Below are 18,439 nucleotides of genomic sequence, written 5' to 3'. Positions count from 1 at the left end.
ACAACAATATATGAGGACGGGATATGAAGTCAAAAGCTTCCTTCTTTGTTTATTTCCCTCCCCAACAAGGATTAGGAAGGAAAAACCGGGCAACGCCGGGTACTCAGCTAGTATATTATATCTAGAACCATTTTCCCACTAAGGAACAATTTACTTGAAAACCCATGAGTATAAAATGTATCTACAAACAAGATCAGAGAGAGAAAATGTATTTAAATAATGCTAAGCTGTTTATTTGTACAGAGATTAAGTACAGAGGATGAACAGATGATAACTCCTTTTTAGTTCCAATTCAGAAGAGCCAAGAACTATTATAACAATGCGTTACACTAGGACACACAGGAATGATGAACCTTGACCTCAGTGAGTGACAACCATTAGTAGTATTACATGTTTTTCATTTGTGCCATGAGATCCTCCAGACTCTGATCTGTGTCTTCCACTATGGCTCCTGATGTAGGTTTCTGTAAAAAGAACAGGAAGAAGTAATTCTGCTCAGAGACCAGGGGAAACTTTTCAGATTTCACATTTGTATTTTTAAAAGTTAGAACTTTTCTGTACTTTTTTTTTTTTTACTGTGTTATAGAACTAATGTACAAAATGTTAAGATAGTGGACTGAGGTTACAAGGGAACACTATTTTTTTATTTCTTTGTAAAAAAATTTTTTTTTATAGTAAGTAGACATTGGTGAATTATAGAAATGGAATGCCTTAAAACACACCCTTGCAATCATAGCGTCTGCTTCCCAGAACTGCATTCAAGGGTCGGATGTTTAACCCCTTAAGGACCCAGCCATTTTACACCTTAGGACCCGGCCATTTTTTGCACATCTGACCACTGTCACTTTAAACATTAATAACTCTGCAATGCTTTTAGTTATCATTCTGATTCAGAGATTGTTTTTTCGTGACATATTCTACTTTAACTTAGTGGTAAAATTTTTTGGTAACTTGCATCCTTTCTTTGAAAATTTGAAAATTTTGCATTTTTCTAACTTTGAAGCTCTCTGCTTGTAATGAAAATGGATATTCCAAATATTATTTTATTCACATATACAATATGTCTACTTTATATTTGCATCATAAAATTGACGAGTTTTTACTTTTGGGGGGCACCAGAGGGCTTCAAAGTTCAGCAGCAATTTTCCAATTTTTCACAAAATTTCCAAAATCACAATTTTTCAGGGACCAGTTCAGGTTTGAAGTGGATTTGAAGGGTCTTCATCTTAGAAATACCCCACAAATGACCCCATTATAAAAACTGCACCCCCCAAAGTATTCAAAATGACATTCAGTCAGCATTTTAACCCATTAGGTGTTTCACAGGAATAGCAGCAAAGTGAAGGAGAAAATTCACAATTTCCATTTTTTACACTCGCATGTTCTTGTAGACCCAATTTTTGAATTTTTACAAGGGGTAAAAGGAGAAAATGTATACTTCTATTTGTAGCCCAATTTCTCTCGACTAAACACATACCTCATATGTCTATGTAAAGTGTTCGGCCGGCGCAGTAGAGGGCTCAGAAGGGAAGGAGCGACAAGGGGATTTTTGGATTTGCATTTAGGAAGCCCCTATGGTGCCAGAACAGGAAAAAAAAAACACATGGCATACCATTTTGGAAACTAGACCCCTTGAGGAACGTAACAAGGAATAAAGTGAGCCTTAATACCCCACAGGTGTTTCACGACTTTTGCATATGTAAAAAAAATTTCAATAAAATGTGTGCTTCCCCCCAAATTTCAAATTTTTGCAAGGGTTAATAGCAGAAAATACCCCCCAAAATTTGTAACCCCATCTCTTCTGAGTATGGAGGTACCCCATAAGTTGACATGAAGTGCACTATGGGCGAACTACAATGCTCAGAAGAGAAGGAGTCATATTTGGCTTTTTGAGAGCAAATTTTGCTCGGGGGCATGTCGCATTTAGGAAGCCCCTATGGTGCCAGGACAGCAAAAAATACCCACATGCCATACCATTTTGGAAACTAGACCCCTTGAGGAACGTAACAAGGAATAAAGTGAGCCTTAATACCCCACAGGGGTTTCACGACTTTTGCATACGTAAAAAAAAAGAAAAATTTCACTAAAATGTGTGTTTCCCCCCAAAATTTCACATTTTTGCAAGGGTTAATAGCAGAAAATACCCCCCAAAATTTGTAACCCCATCTCTTCCGAGTATGGAGGTACCCCATAAGTTGACCTGAAGCGCACTACGGGCGAACTACAATGCTCAGAAGAGAAGGAGTCATATTTGGCTTTTTGAGAGCAAATTTTGCTCGAGGGGCTTGTCGCATTTAGGAAGCCCCAATGGTGCCAGAACAGCAAAATAACCCCCACATGGCATACCATTTTGGAAACTAGACCCCTTGAGGAACGTAACAAGGGGTACAGCGAGCATTTACCCCCCACTGGTGTCTGTCAGATCTTTGGAACAGTGGGCTGTACAAAATTTTTAATTTGCGCAGCCCACTGTTCCAAAGATCTGTCAGACACCAGTGGGGTGTAAATTCTCACTGCACCCCTCATTACATTCCGTGAGGGGTGTAGTTTCCGAAATGGGGTCACATGTGTTTTTTTTTTTTTTTTTTTTTTTTGCGTTTGTCAAAACCGCTGTAACAATCAGCCACCCCTGTGCAAATCACCTCAAATGTACATGGTGCACTCTCCCTTCTGAGCCTTGTTGTGCGCCCCCAGAGCACTTTGTGCCCACATATGGGGTATCTCCGTAGTCGGGAGAAGTTGCATTACAAATTTTGGGGGGCTTTTTTCCCGTTTACCTCTTGTCAAAATGAAAAGTATAGGGCAACACCAGCATGTTAGTGTAAAAAAAATATTTTTTTACACTAACATGCTGGTGTAGACCCCAATTTCACCTTTTCATAAGGGGTGAAAGGAGAAAAAGCCCCCCAAAATTTGTAAGGCAATTTCTCCCGAGTACGGCGATACCCCATATGTGACCCTAAACTGTTGCCTTGAAATACGACAGGGCTCCGAAGTGAGAGCGCCATGCGCATTTGAGGCCTGAATTAGGGATTTGCATTGGGGTGGACATTGGGGTATTCTACGCCAGTGATTCCCAAACAGGGTGCCTCCAGCTGTTGCAAAACTCCCAGCATGCTTGGACAGTCAACGGCTGTCCGGCAATACTGGGAGTTGTTGTTTTGCAACAGCTGGAGGCTCCATTTTGAAAACAGTGGCGTACCAGACATTTTTCATTTTTATTGGGGAGGGGAGGGGGGCTGTGTAGGGGTATGTGTATATGTAGTGTTTTTTACTTTTTATTTTATTTTGTGTTAGTGTAGTGTAGTGTTTTTAGGGTACAGTCATTTTCCCGCTGCGAGTTTGAGCTGCCGCGCAAAATTTGCTGCATCGCAAACTTGCAGCCTGATACACTCTGTAAGTCCCCTGCCCATGTGAATGTACCCTGTACATTCACAAGGGGGGACCTCCAGCTGTTGCAAAACTACAACTCCCAGCATGCACAGTCTATCAGTGCATGCTGGTAGTTATAGTTTTGCAACAGCTGGAGGCACACGGGTTGGGAAACACTGAGTTAGGAAACAGACAATGTTTCTCAACCAGTGTGCCTCCTGTTGTTGCAAAACCACAACTCCCAAACATTCTCAGGGAGTAGTAGTTCGGCAACATCTTTAGAGCCAGATGTTGCCGAACTACAACTCCCAGTATGCTTGGAGTTGTAGTTTGCAACATCTGGAGGACTACAGTTTGCAGACCACTAATACAGTGGTTCCCAATCTGTGCCCTTCCAGATGTTGCAAAACTACAACTCCCAGTATGCCAAAACTGTCCAGGCATGCTGGGAGTTGTAGTTCTGCAACATCTGAAGGGCCAGATGTTACAGAACTACAACTCCCAGCATGCCTGGACAGTAAGGGCATGCTGAGAATGTGTAGTTTTGCAACATCTGGAAGGGCACAGTGGTCTCCAAACTGTGGACCTCCAGATGTTGCAAAACTGCAACTCCCAGCATGCCCAGACGCCAAGGGCTGTCTGGGCATGCTGGGAGTTGTAGTATATAGGGTCCCAATACAGCAATGCATGTCGCCATCTTCCTCGCCGGGATCCGGGTCTTCAGGGACGAGGTAAGTACCGGGGCCGGTCCCCAGCACTCCCCCGTCCCCCGCCGCGTCCTCCGGTCTTCCTCCCGTCCTCTCCGGACTTCAAGGGGCCGGGCAGGACGGGAGGAAGTAACCGCCCACCCTCCTGCGATTGGTCGGTTAACTAACCAACAGATCGCAGGGAATAGGAGGAGGTGGCAGGTTTGCCACCTCGCTCCTAGTCTTCAGTATGGTCCTGGCTGTCTGTGACAGCCGGAATCATGCGAAATTACCGGGCGGTTGGGTCCCAGAGACCCGATCAGCCCGGTATCGCCGCAGATCGCAAGGGCGATTTCCCTTGCGATTTGCGGCGATCGCCGACATGGGGGGCATACATGGCCCCCCTCAGCGTTTGCCCTGGATCCCTGCTGAAGGATTTCAGCAGGGATCTGCTTCCGATCTCCACCGCGTGAGCGGCGGAGACCAGGAAAAGACATGACGTATGCATACGTCATGGGTCCTTAAGACCCAGGGTGTGATGACGTATGCATACGTCATGGGTCCTGAAGAGGTTAAAAGATATACATATATGAAATATAGGTCACAGCATCCAAGCAGCAGACTCCAAAATGGTATAATAAAAGCTGTTGTACAATAAAAGCGTGTGCTTTGGATAGCCAATAAAAAGTCTACAGCTTTTTCATAGCATTTCGGAGTTTGCTGCTTGGATGCTGTTAACTATATTTCTTCTATTGCTTCTAATCTGGCCATCTGGACGGTCACTTGCACAGTAGCTTGGTTCTGTCCTTTCTTCTAATTTACCTACATATATGAACATATATAATCATTTAAAAAAAACTAATTGTAAATCTGTTCTGTTGATCCAAAATAAGGTTAACTGAAAGCAGCAGTTAGACTTGTAATAAATCAATGTGTACACTGTTCTCTAACTTGTTGATTTATCTAGATTCATTATTTGCTAATCTGTAAAACTAACCATACAAATTAGATATCTATTGACAGATCCCATACATTTTACATAGTTACATAGTTTCTAAGTTTGAAAAAAAGACCATCAAGTTTAACCTATATTCCTACTAAGTCCCTGCTGAGTTGATCCAGAGGAAGGCAAAAATCCACCAATTATCTATGTGAATAGGATATATTATATACAATTTTGAGTTAATGTTTAACCCCTGGAGACACAGGGGGGGGGGATGTACACATGTACACTCAGGGGGGATTCATCAACATCAGTGTATGGTAGAGCTGTTTTTTACCCCTTTCTGCTGCGTGTGTTTGTCATTTAGCTGCGCAAAATTTACTAAACTTGCGCACGGGTCTCTGTGAATCATGTGCAGCAATAGAATCTCAGCTCTTGAAAAAAATATAAGGCAGACTTGTAAGTGTGCTCGGAGCTGGTGTATATTTGCGCAAAAAAATGACACTTGCGTTCTTTTTGTGCGCAAAAAAAAAAAAAAAGATGCAGTTAGTAAATTCATGTCTACAGGAAAACGGCACTACGGTACACCTGAACGGTGAACTCTTTAGAAAAAGTTCCACCAAGAAAGACGCACAAAAAGAACGCAGGAAATATCCTTGCGCAAGATTTTGCGCAAGAAAATACACCTAAAATTACTCTAAATAGATTGATGAATCCCCCCCTCAATGTATAAAGTGTGCATACATTGTGGGTACTGGTTACTATCAGCAGCCAGGACCCACGACTGATGCTAGACATGGCCGGTTGGGCCAATGTCCTGCATTAAAGAGTATCTGTCATCAAGAAAATGTTTTATATGTTCTTTAATGTCTCAACAACTTTCTAATTGCATGTAATTACCAAAAATTTTATTTATATCTTTATTTTTAAATCTAAAATATGACCACTAGGGGTCTCCCTACATGTGCCCAGCCACACGTCTCTCAAAGCAGGATTCAGTGACGCAGCGCCTGCTGGGGGCACGCCCACATCCTCCTTCCGGGTGCTCACACTAAGTGAGCAAGAAGGTACATTACAGAGCTTTTTAAAAGCTTTTAATTTTTTTTTAGAAAAGTTTATTATTTAGTGATAGGTACTCTTTAAAGCAAGTCAAAATGAGGCTCAGTAGTCTCTGTGGCCTCCACTTGCCCGTATGACCACCCTACAATGCCTGGGCATGCTCCTGAGGGATGTCCTCCCAGACCACCAACGCCTGGACAGTCGGTGGTGCAACGTGGCGTTGGTGGATGGAGCGAGACATGATGTCCCACATATGCTCAATCAGATTCGGGTATGGGGAACGGGCAGGCAAATCCATAGCATCAATGCCTTCCTCTTGCAGGAACTTCTGACTCACTCCTGCAACTCCTAGCATTGTCTTGCATTAGGAAGAACCCCGGGCCAACCGCACCAGAATATGGTTTCACAAGGGGTCTGAGCATCTCATCTCAGTAACCAATGGCAGTCAGGCTTCCTCCGGCAAGCACATGGAAGGCTATGTGGCCCCCCAAACAAATGCCACCCCACACCATTACAGACCCACCGCCAAACTGGTCATGCTGGAGGATGTTGCAGGCAGCAGAACGTTCTCCACGGCGTCTCCAGACTCTGTCATGTCTGTCACATGTGCTCAGTGTGAACCTGCTTTCTTCTGTGAAAAGCACAGGGTGCCAGTGGCAAATTTGCCAATCTTGGTCTTCTCTGGCAAATGCCAAACGTCCTGCACGATGTTGGGCTGTAAGCACAACCACCACCTGTGGACGTCTGGCCCTCATACCACCCTCATGGAGTCTGTTTCTGATCGTTTGAATGGACACATGCAAATTTGCGGGCTGCTGGAGGTAATTTTGCAGGGCTCTGGCAGTGCTCCTCCTTGCACAAAGGCAGAGGTAGCGGTCCTGCTGCTGGGCTGTTGCCCTTCTACGGCCTCCTCACCATATCCTGATGTACTGGCCTGTCTCCTGGTAGCGCCTCCATGCTCTGGACACTACGCTGACAGACACAGCAAACCTTCTTGCCACAGCTCGCATTGATGTGCCATCCTGGATGAGCTGCACTACCTTAGCCACTTGTGTGGGTTGTAGACTCAGTCTCATGCTACTACTAGAGTGAAAGCACCACCAGCATTAAAAAAGTGACCAAAACATCAGCCAGGAAACATAGAAACTGAGAAGTGATCTGTGGTCACCACCTGCAGAACCACTCCTTTATTGGGGGTGTCGTGCCAATTGCCTATAATTTCTACCTGTTGTCTGTTCCATTTGCACAACAGCATGTGAAATTGATTGTCACTCAGTGTTGCTTCCTGAGTGGACAGTGTGATTTCACAGAAGTGTGATTGACTTGGAGTTACATTGTGTTGTTTAAGTGTTCCCTTAATTTTTTTGAGCAGTGTATAAAAAAAAAAATTAAAAAAAAGGAGATTTTTTAGACTTACCGTAAAATCTCTTTCTCGAAGGATCCATTGGGGGACACAAAACCTTGGGTATATGCTGCTGTCTCTAGGAGGCTTGACACTATGGTAACCAAAAAGTCAGCTCCTCCCAGCAGGATATACCCGCCTCCAGGCCACTGAGCAATTCAGTTTTAGTCCCAGAGCAATAGGAGGAGAACGACAAGTCAAAAGGAAAAACCATGAACTGTCCGAGAACCAGAAGAAAAATTTACTGAACACACCCTCAGACAGATAAACCAAAAGGAACTCCAGAAAAGGGCGGGAGCTGTGTCCTCCAATGGATCCTTCGAGAAAGAGATTTTACGGTAAGTCTAAAAAATCTCTTTTTCTCTATCGGCTCCATTGGGGGACACAGAACCTTGGGATGTACCAAAGCCGTCCCTTGGGTGGGAAGAGAAAAAAGGTCAAGCAGTCGGCTGTACCACCGCTGCCTGCCACACTTTACGGCCCAGACTAGCATCAGCCGATGCAAAAGTATGAACCTGGTAGAATCTCGAAAAAGTGTGCAAGGACAACCAGTTGGCCTCTTTGCAGATCTGCGAGGCCGAGGCCTTGTTTCGGAGAGCCCAGGATGCTCCCACAGAGCGGGTGGAATGAGCCAAAACCCTGAAAGGTGGGATCTTCCAATTGCAGCGGTAAGCTTCCGAAATAGCACTTCGGATTCACCGAGAAATGGTGGCCTTGGAAGCAGGCTGTCCCTTTCCGTAAGGACGAAAAAAAGAATCGCACTGACGAAAGGAAGAGGTGACAGAAAGATAAGTCCGAACAGCCCATACCACATCCAATTTGTGGAGTAAGTGCTCCCTGGGATGAGAAGGAGCGGGACAAAAAGGACGGGAGGACGATGTCCTCGTTAAGATGAAAAGCCGAAATGACCTTAGGTAAGAAGGACGGATCTGGCAGGAAAACAACCTTGTCCTGATGAACGGCAGGAGAGAGCTGCCAGTTCAGATACTCTCCTAATGGAAGTAATGGCTATAAGAAAAGCCACTTTCCAGGATAGGAGGCGAAGGGGAACCTCCCTGAGAGGTTCAAAAGGTGCGTCTTGGAGAGCGCCTAGAACTAAGTTCAAATCCCAAGGGGGAGAAGGGGACCAGTAAGGGGGGACAGCGTGTGGCACGCCCTGCAGACAGGTCCGGACATGCGAATTGGAAGCCAGAGGACGCTGAAAGAGAATGGAAAGGGTCGAAACCTGACCCCTAAGGGAGCTGAGAGCCAGCCCTTATTCCAACCCCGACTGCAAAAAGGAGAGGAGACGGGGAACGGAAAAGGTTACTGGAAAAAAGGTCTAAGCTTCGCACCAACGAAAGTAAGCCTGCCAGGTATGGTTGAAAATTTTCGCAGAGGAGTGCGAATAACCTGGGGAGAGAAGCCGCGGGCCCTTAGAACCGCGGTCTCAACTGCCACACCGTCAAATGCAGCAACTGTAAATTGGGGTTGCAAAGGGGACCCTGTGACAGTAAGTCTCGACGAAGAGGAAGACGGAATGGAACGTCTTCCAAAAGCCAGACCACGTCGGCGTACCATGCCCTTCGAGGCCAGTCCGGAGCCACCAGAATGGCTGGGACTCCTTCCACCTTGAGCTTCCTCAGAACCCTGGGAAGGAGGGGTAGAGGAGGGAACAGGTAGGGGAGGACAAAGCCCGACCACGGAATCGCTAGAGCATCCACGGCTAGAGCCAGGGGGTCCCTGGATTTTGACACAAACGTCGGAATTTTCTGGTTGTGTCGAGACGCGAAGAGATCCACGTCTGGGGTCCCCCAGAGGTCGCAGATCTGTGCGAACACCTCCGGCAGAAGGGACCCCTCTCCCCGGGATCGGCTGAGGACCGACTGAGGAAATCTGCTTCCTAGTTGAGCACTCCCGGAATGTGGATCGCCGAAATGGCTGGAACAACTTTTTCCGCCCAGAGGAGGATCTTTGTCACCTCGGACAAGGCTGCTGAGCTGCGAGCGCCGCCCTGCCGGTTGATGCACGCCACAGCCGTGGCGTTGTCCGACTGGACGCGGCCAGGGTGGCCCTGAAGCAGGGACTCCCAATGTTTCAGGCAAAGATAAATCGCCCTCAGTTCCAAGATGTTTATGGAAGAAGGGGCTTCTTGGGGAGGCCAGAGGCCTTGAACTGTCTAATCCCTGAAAACACCCCCCCAGCCCAACAGACTGGCATCTGTCGCGACCACCTGCCAGTGGAGGGGAAGGAACGAACGCCCCTGAAGAAGAAGGGGGGAGCGGAGCCACCAGCGCAGAGACCGACGGGTCCGAAGAGGAAGAACAATCTTGCGATCGAGAGAGAGGGGAGACCTGTCCCACCGGGCAAGAATCGCCAACTGAAGAGGACGGTAATGAAACTGGGCAAAGGGTATGGCCTCCATGGCTGCCACCATTCAATCCAGGACTTTCATGCAAGTACGGATGGTGACCGGGGATGGTATCCTAAGGGAGCGGACTCCCGAAAAGAAGGCCAGACGTTTGTCAGGCGGGAGGCGAATACGAGCCAAGTCCGAGTCGAACTGAAGCCCCAAGAAGATCAGAGACTGGGTGGGGGAGAGAACTGACTTGTCTCGGTTGACCATCCACCCGAAGCGACATAAGGTCTGAAGAGTGAGGCTCACATTCTCCAGAGCCTGGGCTCTGGTGGAGGCCTTGATAAGGAGGTCGTCCAAGTAGGGTATCACTGGTACCCCTCTTGACCATAACAGAGCTACCACAGGCGCCAGAATCTTGGTAAAAACTCGTGGCGCTGTGGCCAGACCGAAGGGGAGAGCCACAAATTGATAATGACCTTCCGGAACCGCAAAGCGGAGATACCGCTGGTGTCCGGGAAAAATTGGAACGTGGAGGTAGGCATCCTTGAAGCCCACCGAGGAAAGAAACTCCCCTTGATCCATGGACGCTACCACCGAACGGAGAGATTCCATTTGGAAATGACGGAGAAGATGTTGGTTGAGACGTTTGAGATCCAGGATTGGTCGCACAGAACCGTTTTTCTTGGGAACCACGAAAAGATTGTAATAGAAACCCCAAAAGCGTTCCCTTGGAAGAAGCAGGACAAAGACACGCTGGATGAGAAGGGACTGAAAAGCCTCCCTAAATTTCCTCGCAAGCGAGGAAGAACGGGGAGCAAGGGACTGAAAAAAAAACAATCCCTCGGAAGGGAGGCAAATTCTATCCGGTATCCGTTGGACACTACGTCCCTGACTCAGGAGTCCTGAATGTGCGTTGTCCAAACATCTCGAAAGAGCAAGAGGCGACCTCCCACCCGAGAAAAAGCTGCGGGTGGGGGCGTCCCTTCATGCAGAAGTGGGTTTGTGGTTGCCCGATTTGGCCGCAAAACGGCCAGAACGGTTGGTGTCAGACTTCCAAGAAGGACGCGCCTTGAAAAAGGAGGCCTTCTTGTCACGTGAAGGCGCCTGGCTGGACCCATTAGAGGGGCCAGACATCCAAAAGGACCGAAAGGAAGAAGACTTTCTGTGGAAAGAAATGTTAGACTTGTTTTGAGGCAATAAGGAGCTCTTGCCACCTGAAGCCTCAGAGATAATCTCATTCAGGCGTTTGCCGAAAAGACTGAAACCGATAAAAGGAATCCGCGTTCCATGTTTTAAGCCAAATGGAACGACGGAGGGCCACTAGGTTACCGGTGGCAAAGGCAGCGCAGCGAGCTGAGTGCAAGGAAGCAGAACACAGAAAGTCCCCAGCTTTGGAACATTGGAGGGCCAGAGCAGACAGTTCTTCCGGGGGAGATCCCGAAAGAATGCCCTGACGGAGTTGGGAAAGCCAAACCGAAAGGACCTTAGACACCCAGGTGGAGGCGAAGGCAGGAAGCAGGGAGGCACCCGCTGCTTCAAAGGCATACTTCGCTAAGGATTCAACCTTTTTGTCTGCCAGATCCTTGAAGACAGCTGCATCCGCCAGCGGCAAAGTAGTAGCTTCTGAGAGGCGGGAAGCCGGAGGATCCACCGCTGGAGAGGAAGTCAATTTGGAGACAAGGTCCTTGGCGAAAGGATATCGCGCTTGAACTTTCTTCAGTCCCTGAAACTTCTTCTCAGGGTGCTTCCAGGCAGATTCTAGAATGGCATCAAATTCAGCGTGAGAGCTGAACACTTTGGGTGCCGGTCCACAGAGTCCGAACTGTCCTCTGAGTCAGAAGCCGAAATGGAAACCTCGTCCGCCAGCTCTCCAGGAGAGTGCGAACGAGTGGAGGCGGCCCTATAAGGGGGAGAATCTGACCTGTTACGTGGCTCAGGAGAGCCAGAGCGGTGACCCCGGGAACGTCCTCTGGAAGAGTGACGCGTGTGGCCTGAAGAATCGATCGGGTGAGACCTGCAAGAGGAATGCCCGTGTCTGCCAGAAGACTTAGGGGATGAGTCGGAGGAGACACCACTATTACGCTTATGTGAAGCATAGGGAGAAGGGGAACGGGACCTTCTAGAGGGCCGGTGAAGGGTAGACCTCTCCAAGGCAGTCACCACAGAACGGGAGACCTAAGCCAAGTGGGATATAGACTGGGAGAGGGGGGAAATCCAGGCTGGAGGGGTGGCCGAACCCGGGTCTGAAGGAGCACCTGGGTTAGAAATAGCAGGGGGTCTGGGGGAGCAGGCAGAACAAGTGGGTTCAGCAGAACCTGGCATTTTTGCAGAGCAGATTCTACAAGCGTAAAGGGTAACTAATGTTCCCGATATCTGCTTTGAGGGAGGAACAGTTCTGGGCACGGACATAGCTAAGAAATGAACAGTCTCACCCAAGTCTGTGTCCCAAGTCAGCTGCTGTGAGGAGAACTCCACACTGTGGCTGTGAGGAGAGAGAAGAGACGCCGGCCAATTAGGAAGAAGAGGCGGGGTCAGAAGCAAGGGCGCTGTGATTGGCCCCTGCACAGCCCCAAACGCACGCACGGCGCTGATTGGCGGCTATTTTGCGTGGCTGTAACGCTTATGCGGCCTGGTGGGCGGAGCCAACGTCCGCCAGGCCGCCGAAGAATTACAGCGGGACTTAGAAATGGTGCCCACTCCGAACCCCGAGCGCACACGCCGCTCTAGTGAGCTCCTATGCGGCGTATACAGTAACACAATAGTCAAATAAAGTGCCCCTTACTGTGAACACACTGCCCCTTGTCACAACTGCTCCCCCAATAATAAAAAAGAATCCCCCTGCAGGGAAGAAGAAGTATACCACGGCCAGCCCCAGCTTACATGGAAATCTGATAATTTGGCCAAAAAGGGGTTCTCCAGCAATGAAATATATTTTCAACTGTCAAAATAACCCAGTATATTGGTAAATAAGGTTATCTTTTAATGTGGTCTTTCATGCTTTACTTCTGCTTCTGAAGCAAACATTCTGCCCTGTTTTCTTTAGACCAACTTCCTGTCTGGTGTACATACTGTACCAGACATCCTGTGTACACTGTAGCTAGGAATTCAGCCAATTCTATCTTGCTACCACTACACCTTCTCGGCTATAACCCCTCCCACATAGTAGGAGGGAGATAAGAGACAGCTGAATTCCCAGCTAGAATGTACAATAAACCAGAAAGTCTGTTACAGGATGTACACAAGGCAGGAAGTTAAAGGGGTTATCTAGGAACAGAAAAACAGAGCTACTTTCTTTCAAAAACAGCTCCACGTCTGTCCCCAGGTTGGGTGTGGTATTACAACTTAGCTCCATTTATTTGAATGGAACCGAGCTGCAGAACCACACCAAACCTGGAGACAGACGGGGAGCGTTTTTTGAAAGAAATTAGCTCTTATTTTCTATTCCTGGCTAACCCCTTTGAGAGTGGAAAATAAGTTACATGATCGCACAACCCCTTTTAATCATTTAAATCTTTCCATCATTGTTATGACTTTACATTCAACTCTGCCTGCCCAAACTGAAGATACCAGAATACGATACTAGCACAATAAACCATATTTTGAGATATTATCACTTCCATTCACTCCCTAAATTTTCTTTCTGGTAATCATTATTTTCATACCGTTATAGGAATTGTATATGCCACTTTAATTCCCTCTGGCAGCTCGGGGACAGGTCCAGAAGCTTCTTTTAACTCTTCTTCAGAGACTTCAGACACCAGCTCAATGCCTAGTAAAGTATTACAAATTCATAGCACATTAACATTAAGTTCTAAAGTGCATAAACCATTGTCCCATTCCACCGGTTCAGCTTTTCTATAACATTGATGTGCTTCTCTAGGTAAAAAGGTGAAGTTCTTCAGTAAAATCACCATCCACCAATCTTTATACAAGTTCAGTACATAACTATCACACACCATTCTTGATGGATTTTTTTTATGTTTGTCATATGCAATTATTGTCGACTTACATTAAATGAAACATTACGAATGCTGTTTTATTAAACAAGGCAGTTTGGGTTATCTATTTGTTAAAGAGGTAGTCCTGTCCTGAAAAACTTAACCCCTATCCTAAGGATAGGGAATAAGTTTCAGATCGCAGGGGGTCCGACCACTGGGGCCCCCCCGCGATCTCCTGTACGGGGCCCCAGCATCCCGTGGGAAGGGGGTGTGTCGACCACCGCACGAAGAGGCAGCCGACACACCCCCTCAATACAGCACTATGGCAGAGCCGGAGATTGCCGAAGGCAGCGGGCTGCCGGGGCCCCGTACAGGATATCGCGGGGGGGGCACCAGTGGTCGGACCCCCCGCGATCTGAAACTTATCCCCTATCCTTAGGATAGGGGATACGTTTTTCAGGACTGGACTACTCCTTTAAAAAGTACTGCCAAAAAGTTTTAAAATCATCTGATGCTGGAATATTCTACAGATTTGTAAATTCCAAGTACTTATCAGCTGCTGTATGTCCTTAAGGAAGTCATATAGTTTACCAGTCAGACATAGTGCTCTCAGCTGCCACCTCTGTCTGTGTCAGTAAGGCTAGGTTCACACTACGTTTTTCAACTACGGTTCCCGCATACGCTTTCATTAGTGAAAACGTATGGAAAGATATTGAAAACCGTATACATAGGCAAAGCATTGCAAACCGTATACACCCTGATGCATACGGTTTTTAACAGTACTCCAAACCGTGTTCAACCACGGTTTTGACTCCAGTTTTAAAACCGTATTGCAACCGCATACTTTTTTTTTTTTTTTTTTTAACATGGACGTCAATGGGAAACGAACATGTATACGGTTCCATACGGCAAAACCGTATGCGTTTTTTCTTTGCACATGCGCATTTGAATCCTAAAGTCCCCACCAAGGACCCCTCCCAATAAAAATGGACAGAATTTTCAAAAACGTACGTTTTTTTTTATAAAAACGGACGGAACAGTATGCACTTTTAAAAACATTATACTGTTTAAAAACGCATACGGTTTACTTTTTCCCATACGGTTTTTGATAGAAAACGTATGCGGGAACCTTAGTTGAAAAACATAGTGTGAACCCAGCCTAACTATGCAGAGAAGGTGAGGTTTACTATGGGGATTTTCTACTGCCCTGACAGAAGTGGCAGCAGGGAGCACCATGTGTGAATGAAACAGGACATACAGCAGCTGATAAGTACTGGAAGGCTTGAGATTTTTAAATAGAATAAAAGTGAAATCACCCCCCATTTTTAAAATAAACAAGTATGTCCACATGCGTAAAGGTCCTATTAAAATATAAATTGAATTAAACCGTACGGTCAATAGCATAAAGAATTGCTGATTTTTGGTCACTTAAAATACTAAAAATAAAAAGTGAACAAAAAGACCCATCAAAACAAAAATGGTAACGATAAAAACTTTGGATCACGACACAAAAAAGGAGCCCACATACAGCCACGTATATGGAAAAATAAACGCATTAGTGGTCAGAAGAGGAAAACTAATTTTCCTACAAACAGGTATAACCTTTTAAAAGTAGTAAAATAAAACAAAACCTGTATAAGTTGGGAATAGTTGTAAGCATGTAAATAGAATAAAGATAAACTGAAAAGTGCAGCCCGTAGAAACAGACATTCCCAAAAGTTGCAAAATGGCATTTTCTTTTTCAAATTTGCCCCACAAATAAAAAAAATGTTTTTGTTACACTGATTTGGTGGTAAAATCTGTGTTGTCATTACAAAGTACAGTTGGTTTTGGGGAAAAAAAAAGCCCTCATATGGATCTGTTGGTGGAAAAGTGTTATGCCTGTTAGGAGGCGAGGAGGAAAAACAAATGTGCAAAAAACAAAAAAAAAAAACGCAATTTCTCTTAGTGGGAGACTAATAAACTGTCTATCCACCAGTGTACTTACCCCACTCATTGTCTTCGTGTATAACTGGTGATTCCTCTACAACTACTACCACTGGCTTTGGTTCTAAAGCCTCTCTGAGCTAAGAAATAAAAAAATATAGTTAGTTACGTACATTTGTACTGCAAGATGGTACCACGTGGTTTTCACAGCTGTGATTGGTTACTATTGTCAAAACAGACAGATCTAACCACTGAGTACATTTTATTATTCCAATCAAATCTCTATATGAAAACGGCCATGATCACAAAATGCCTTGGCACACCTGTCCACATTTATAGCTAGATTAAATTGTGTGTACCTCCTCTACATAACCTTATAGAAGTGGTCACAGCGTACACACCTCCTACCTTACCAACCCACCCCTGCTTGGCTTCCAGCACTGAGCCTTGTATATCAATCATGCAGGGCAGGGAGGGAGTTGCAGCTCAGCCTGGCCTCTGACTCTCGAACTTAGAAGAAAAACATGATTTTAGAACTCTGCAAACAACCATCGGCTAAGAGACAGGTCTGCAGCTTTGAGCATCATATAGAGTTAACCAATTCCTTTTAAGGGTAGGGTCAAACGTAACGGATCTGCAGTGTATTTTACGCTGCAGATCCGCCGGTGACAAGACCCATTTTGTGCCTCCAGCGGTTGCCACCCCTGTTCCCCCGCCTTGCTCCGCCCCTGGCCTGCTCGCAGTGGCAATCCGCCACCACAAGAGGTCCTGCGAGTCGGCGAGTGCACTCGGACATCGTGGCTGCTCCATGATATCGGAGTCGAGGCCATGTGCAATGTACATGCCATTACAAAGTAATGGGCAGTGTACTCAGACATCGCAGCTGCTCCGCAATGTCAGAGTGCACTTGCCGACTCACAGGCCCTCTGTGTGGCTGCTCGTAGCGGCGGATTGCCGCTGCGAGCAGGCCAGGGGCGGAGTGAGGCAAGGGAATGGGGGTGGCAACAGCTGGAGGCACAAAATGGGTCAGGTCACTGGCAGAGCTGCAGCGTAAAATACACTGCGGATCGCTTACGTGTGACCCTACCCTAAAAAGGGATTTGCAAGGTGGACAATCCCTTCTTGACAATGAACAGGCCACACAGTGCTGGAACCCCCAGTGATCAGCGTATTCTCTGGAGAAACCTTGGGGCAAAAGTCCAGTTTCCTTGCAATGCTATCACTAGGAAAGTAAAGCATTACACAGCCACCATTCACATCAATGTGTTGCCTGTGTGATGTAGGATAGGTGAGGGATGCTATTTTTATCTTGTCTCTACTCTACAAGTGATGAGGATTCTGATGATATTACCTGGTTATATTTATTCAGAAATCTGTAATATGTTATAAGCAAAAAAGGTTCGCTACTCTGAACAACCCCTTTAATGTGGTATAGTTCTTTTGTGAAGTGACTTAGGATCATATATTATGTAAATTAAAATAAATCTTGTGTATGCCTTATCCTTACCTATTTTAGGTAATGTGGAAGGTATGAGACTGGCTCCATTTTGGTTTGCAGTTCCTGTCTGATTACTGCAGCTGTTAATCTATTTAAGCCAGGTGAACTCAGACTCATAACTGGGTTGGTGTCAGTTCACACTGTGCAGTTTTGATGCAATTTCCTACTTAAAGGGGGTATTTATAGCTAAGTCACAGTGTGATGAGTTGACCACAATAAGCTTAAAATCGTCATAAAACACCTCCAATTGTGATTATAAGTCAAATCACTTCCACCTCATGGTCTAGTGACGTCACTAGGGGAGATGTGAGCAGACAGCATACTGAGGGAGGGGGCGGAGACATGCACAATGAAGCCACGCCCCCTCCCTTTGAGAGGAATTCAGACTAGTGAGCTAAATTGAAAGTGTAATAAAAAAATAAAGGTGCTAGACACATAAAAATTACATGTACATGGTCAGGATTAAGTACTGAGCGATATATTTTAAAAACATTTTTTTGGTGGATCTGACGGGTACGCTTTAACATTGAAGTCTATGGAAAACGGATGAGCCTTTAATGCCAACCGTTTTGATCAGTTTTTTCAATCCGTTTTTGATCAGTTATTACTTATGAGCATGCTAAGAAGGGATGTGAGCAAAAATAACAAATGGACAATAAAAGGACATAAACGGATGCAAACTGATGCAACAGAATGCCATTTTTTTTATATATATATATATATATATATATATATATATATATATATATATATATATATATATATATATATAAATAGTCTGTTAATGGCATCCTGTTGCATCAGCCATGTGAACCTACCCTAAAAAAAAACTTATCCTGGAATACCCCTTTAAATCATATTATAAACCTTAATTTACACATTTCCTTGACTCTGGATATTAACTGCTTACCTTGTATGCCTCCTGTTGTTGTCTGCAGTATCTATCATCACATGATGGGTTGGGCTTCATGGCCATAGTAGGGAAAAAATCTTGCATTGCGTTGTATCCTAGGTAGTAACTGACTGTGCCAAAATTTAACAAATACCTATAAAGCAAGAACAAGATAAGATCATTTCAATAGTTTACCTTATTTCTTTTCTTCATTTTATTGTATACCTAAAATAATAAAAATGCAGCTGCTTTCTTCCAAAAACAGTGCCACCCCTGGTTGTGTCTGGTATTACAGCTCAGCTCAATTCACTTCAAGCATTTGATTTGTAATACCAGACACATACTGAGGACAAGAGTGGTGGGGTTTGTGGGAAAATAAACAGCT

At 45.6% G+C, this 18,439-nt stretch overlaps 2 protein-coding genes across 4 annotated transcripts in view; one reads left to right on the top strand and one right to left on the bottom strand.

Moving 5' to 3' along the window:
• The window catches only part of NPHP3 (nephrocystin 3), a 118,405-nt gene extending 118,041 nt beyond the window's left edge, over positions 1–364 (top strand). For all 3 annotated transcript variants that reach the window (XM_056520628.1, XM_056520627.1, XM_056520629.1), the window contains exon 29: positions 244–364. In XM_056520628.1, coding sequence (XP_056376603.1) covers positions 244–285 — 42 coding nt within the window. In that variant the 3' untranslated portion in view covers positions 286–364. The remainder of the gene's footprint in view (positions 1–243) is intronic.
• The window catches only part of UBA5 (ubiquitin like modifier activating enzyme 5), a 36,455-nt gene continuing 18,208 nt past the window's right edge, over positions 193–18,439 (bottom strand). The window contains exons 9-12 of the mRNA XM_056520637.1: positions 18,073–18,208; positions 15,726–15,804; positions 13,463–13,569; positions 193–464 (exon numbers count right to left, since the gene is read on the bottom strand). Of these exons, the coding sequence (XP_056376612.1) occupies positions 387–464; positions 13,463–13,569; positions 15,726–15,804; positions 18,073–18,208 (400 nt within the window). The 3' untranslated portion in view covers positions 193–386. The remainder of the gene's footprint in view (positions 465–13,462; positions 13,570–15,725; positions 15,805–18,072; positions 18,209–18,439) is intronic.

Source organism: Hyla sarda, chromosome 5 (assembly GCF_029499605.1).
Source record: "Hyla sarda isolate aHylSar1 chromosome 5, aHylSar1.hap1, whole genome shotgun sequence".
NCBI lineage: Eukaryota > Metazoa > Chordata > Amphibia > Anura > Hylidae > Hyla > Hyla sarda.
Note: the sequence above shows the minus strand (reverse complement) of the source record. Positions and strands in the feature narration are given on the sequence as shown.